We start from the raw sequence: 4,660 nt of genomic DNA, 5'->3' as shown, positions 1-4,660 counted from the left end.
CATTTCTTGTAGTTTGGAGAGGTGTCTGATGTAATTTCAAAACATTTTTATGTCGTTTTCATGTAATCTTTAAATGATTACATAGAGTTTGTTTAATCCATGCATGGTTCTGAAATGGTCATAATTGGAAATAAGACAATCAACTTTCAGCAAGCATACAAACTGCACAGTCAGAAGTAAATGAGAAAACCCAAAGAAGGGATTCTATCAAAATTTCTATTGAAAAGCAGAAGGTATTAGTTACATACAGTTCCATGCTAATTAACTTTTGAGGCAAAGAATCTCGATAGGACATTAGATTAGTTTCTCTTTAGTTTTTATTTTTATTGATCTATTTTATCCTCAGGTGATATGTAATGAATTCTGGAAGAAATTTGAAAATGAAAAAGCTGAAGACAGAACTGCAAGAGCTGCAGTTAGTGCCAAACTCCAATAGATGGAGTCACTCCAATTAATGTTAAACAAGCTGAAAAATGTACAGTCCATTGAGGAACTTGATGCCAAGGTAAGATTTTGAGGTGATCCTTCCTGAAAGTGTTTTGACTGTTTGTTCCTCCTTTTATTCATCTAGTTACATGTTTTGTTGTTCAGATACAATCAATGGAATTTGATCTTCAGCATGTAACCATGCCACTGAAAGAAGAAAAGAAATATATTCATGATCTTAAACAGTTAAGGCAACAGCGAGACCAACTCACTTCTAATATGGGCTCAATTACTGAAATGGATGAGGCATTTGATCAAAAGGAACAGATTGATGAGCGATTTAATGTACTTTTGTTGTACTGTCATAATCTTTTTAATGTTTTCCTTTCATCTTGATTTAAAACTTGTTTTATGCCTGCAGCTTTTGAAGAAGGAATTGGATTCTCTTAGAACTGAGGTGCTGCGAACTGAAGCAAATGCAAATGTTGCCAGGAAGAAGTATGATGAGGAACAACAAATTTTGAGAGTTCTTCCTCAACAATTCAGGGATGCTGATGCTCTTCACCAAAAAGCATATGGACAATGGCGAGAACTTAAAAACATAGTAACTGAAAGGGTAAGCTGTTCTGCAATATTTTATAGGAATTTAGTTAATCCAGGTTCCATATCTACAGTTTGATTATTATTTCATTTTTTATGTTAATTGATAACCTTTTAGTCTTTATGTTCCTCTGCTGCATTTATTTTTTTCAGTCATCTGTATATATCTTTATTTTAATAACAAGGCCAAACAATGTGAGAACTCTTTTTACATTGTACTATCTTAATTTACTAAGGACATCAATTGTGCAATGTGAGATCCCTATATGTTGGTAAATGTCATTTTAGAATTCAACACGGATATTGTTCTTCCATGCTTCATGGTTGCCAGTCAATCATATATCTTCATTATAATAGAAGGCCAACAGTTTGAGAATTCTTTTTGCAATGAAAAAGTTTCTATACATCAATAATAAATTACATTTCCCTACATTAGTCTAGGGCATTAATTGTAATGTGAGATGCCTGAAGATCTCTGAATATCTAGGTAGATGCCTGTAGTTTTAGCCAGACATTGTGAGGATAATCTCTGTGTCATGATAGAAGAGATGTATTGACTGAGAATTTTCTTCACTAGATTTAACTAAAATCCACTGTGCTATTTATGCTATATGAAGTCTGTGTGTCTTTATTCTTACAACATTGGTGCCCATGCTTAAAATTCACAAAATGATATCTAAGCTCTTAATTTCTCTGGATCGTTACACAGGGAAATCAGTAGTTAGTAATTTCATATGCTAGCTTAATTATCAATATAACCCATATTAGAAGTGTTGCTTTGACTAAAGGACAGTCCGGTGCATATAGCTCCCGTCAATCTAGGATTTCGAGAAAGGATCAGACCACATTGGGTCAATTGTACACAACCTTACCTTGCACTTTGTAAGAGATTGTTTCTGTGACTCAAACCCGAGGATCACATAGCAACAACTTTATCGTTGCACTAAGACTCTCCTACTAAAGTGTTGCTTTGACTAATGACTGCTTTCATTTCTTTTTGATTGAAAGCTTTTTCTCATTTCTATCTTCTTCAGCAACTCAAAAAAAGTTCCAAACATTGATTTGTTCTCTTGATATGGCTAAAGCTGGAAACCCTTAAATTAATCAAACCATTCTCCTTATCATTGATCAACAAGCGTTAGGAAATTCTGAAAACTTTAAAACCTCAATTGCAGGAATAGAAGGAAGCTGTGAGGCGAGTGGAGGTTTTAGTCTAAGACACCAGAAGCTTTAGCTTTAAAGGTCTTTCCTTGTTACCTTTTTTTTTTTTGTATTGTATATTTTTATTTTGTACTGTGTATTATTCTTAGGTGAGGTAAATTATGAGATACCATATATTGTTGTATCCTCTTATGTGATGATGTTTCATTCTTGATTTGTAAAGCCTTATCCCATGTCTCTTTAAATTTCATTTAAACTATATTTGTGGTCTATAGTTCTTATACTTGAATTTCACTTGTAACTTAGTTCTTTATTTATGAATGTTAAATTTAGTATATATGCATTTTATAATTTAACAATTTATCATATTGTTAAATTGATTTTAATAATTTTTTTTTTAGAATCGTTATGGATAAGAGTTGGATGGTTTTACCGAGACAAACTGAGGAGTATAGAAATGGAGTTGAGTCTTTCTTACAATTTGTATTTTCTAATGCTAACATAAATGGAATGATTTTATGTCCTTGTGTGCGGTGTAAGATTGGTATATTTGTTTCAAGAGAGGTTGCTTATGATCATTTGACGGTTGATGGATTCATCAAAGGTTATACTCACTGGGTATTCATATTATAATTCTATACGAGTTTTAGTATCCCCACTAGAATGTTCAAGAATAATAATTGCATTCATTCGTCACTTTTTACTAAAGAAAGATAGATAATTTAGTAAGCAAATCATGACCAACTAGCTCAAATAAGCATTTTAATTATTGTAGTTACCAAATTGAAATTACTATAAAAATTTGGCACATGTTTATATAGTATAGAACTAGAGCTATTGTGAGTCTATGCATGGATAACATGCTGTAACAACTTGAATTTAGATATAAAAGTTATCTAATCGTGGAAACACAATGATTTTACAAAAAAGTGAATATTGACTTGTTTAAAAAGTTTTCTAATTTGGCACATGTTTGTTAGATTGAGATGAACTTGAATATTTGCAGGAAAAAGAAAAGGGATACCCTCCATCACGAGTTGAATTATTCAAGGCTTGCTTTACTCATGCCAATGGAAGTCCTTCAAGTAATATTGTAGCAGAAAGATTGGTAAGCTATTTTTATACTCTTCAACTATATTGTAGCAAAAATGATTTATTTTAATTATCATTATATATTTAATAAGTATCAACATGTTATGTTTTGATAAACGCTGCAATGAATGAATTAACAAATCAACTTCCTGAAGATTCTAATGATCCAGTGAATCAGAATGATATATTTGCTCAAATCATGGGACCAGATAGACCTGGTCAAGTATGTATGCTTGGTGATGGTGTTGGTCCATCTGATTAATTGGGAGAAGTTCCTAGTTGTGGCACATGCAATCGACTAGTGATGGAACAACAGACAAAATTAGAAAAAATGGATGAGCAAATTAAAAAACAAGGCCAACATATTGCAATGTTAGAAGCTAAAATTTCTGAGCAATCAAACTAGAGTCATTTTTCAAATTACAATAGTAATCAACACACATCACCAAATAGTAATCCACAAATGTCTGTTCCTCATCATCCATCTTTACGAGTAAGGTTTATTTAATTTCATTTTCTATTATGCGTTTCACATATCTTCAAACTCTTTAAATTTCTAACTCTTTTACACTTTTATGTAGATTGGATGTTCTGTTTTGATCAAAAGTTTATTTGATTCAACGAAAATTATGGCAAAAGGAGTGCTCCATAGCATGGATCCAAATACTATAGTAGGGAGACAAGCACTAGGACCAAATTGGTGTGAAGTAAGAATACAAGTTGTCCAGGAACCAGAAGAGAGTTTAATTAGACCTTATGATTTTTTACAGAAGTTTGAGGATGCACTTGGAGGAATGATATTTTGGCCTTATCATCTGATATATTTTCTACTTTTCATTGAAATATTATTAATTTTTTATATTTATCATGTAATTATAATTTTAAATAAATATGAAATGTATTTGCAGTTAACAGTAAACGAAGATTACTATTAGGTGAATATGAAATGATATTTTACATTTTCTCATTTGTTATGATATTTAATCTTTATCATTATTTCTATTAACTTTTTGTCTTCATTGTTTTATTTCACTAATACAAATTTATTCATTGTATTTGTAGGTGATAGGTACTTGGATTTTTGTAAAGCAATACGATGGTTGAAGATGGTCTGCCTAGTTAGTTTTTATTTTATAAGACTGTTCTAAACTTAATATTTTGAGTGTAGTGTGTTGTTAGTTTTGGATGTAAAGAACTTGTCGTTAGTTTGCATTTGTAACTTTGACTCAAATATTTGTTGGATGAATTTAGATTATCTATTTGCACTTTAAATTATATTTTATGATTTTTTTTCTATTCTAAATGATGGATGGATTGTGATGATGTACAAATATTGAATTCATGTTATATATTATATATAAATATTAATGATCATTTTAAA

At 30.9% G+C, this 4,660-nt stretch overlaps 1 protein-coding gene across 1 annotated transcript; it reads left to right on the top strand.

Annotated features, from left to right (window-relative positions):
* Positions 1 to 365: 365 nt before the first annotated feature.
* Positions 366 to 4,383, top strand: LOC121979563. The gene is made up of 5 exons (XM_042531558.1): positions 366 to 505; positions 592 to 771; positions 848 to 1,042; positions 3,194 to 3,295; positions 4,342 to 4,383. Exons 1-5 carry the CDS (start codon positions 437 to 439, stop codon positions 4,381 to 4,383), a joined length of 588 nt encoding a protein of 195 aa, XP_042387492.1. The 5' UTR covers positions 366 to 436.
* The last annotated feature ends 277 nt before the right edge of the window (positions 4,384 to 4,660 follow it).

This window comes from Zingiber officinale, chromosome 5A (genome assembly GCF_018446385.1).
Source record: "Zingiber officinale cultivar Zhangliang chromosome 5A, Zo_v1.1, whole genome shotgun sequence".
Lineage (NCBI taxonomy): Eukaryota > Viridiplantae > Streptophyta > Magnoliopsida > Zingiberales > Zingiberaceae > Zingiber > Zingiber officinale.
This window is presented reverse-complemented; position numbering and strand designations above follow the sequence as displayed.

What these genes read in the sequence shown, in the direction of transcription:
- LOC121979563 (XM_042531558.1), top strand. Translation starts at nt 437, where the DNA reads ATGGAGTCACTCCAATTAATGTTAAACAAGCTGAAAAATGTACAGTCC. An exon ending in AAAACATAGTAACTGAAAGG is followed by an intron (nt 1,043 to 3,193) that starts GTAAGCTGTTCT and finishes GAATATTTGCAG; the next exon opens with GAAAAAGAAAAGGGATACCC. An exon ending in ATATTGTAGCAGAAAGATTG is followed by an intron (nt 3,296 to 4,341) that starts GTAAGCTATTTT and finishes TTGTATTTGTAG; the next exon opens with GTGATAGGTACTTGGATTTT.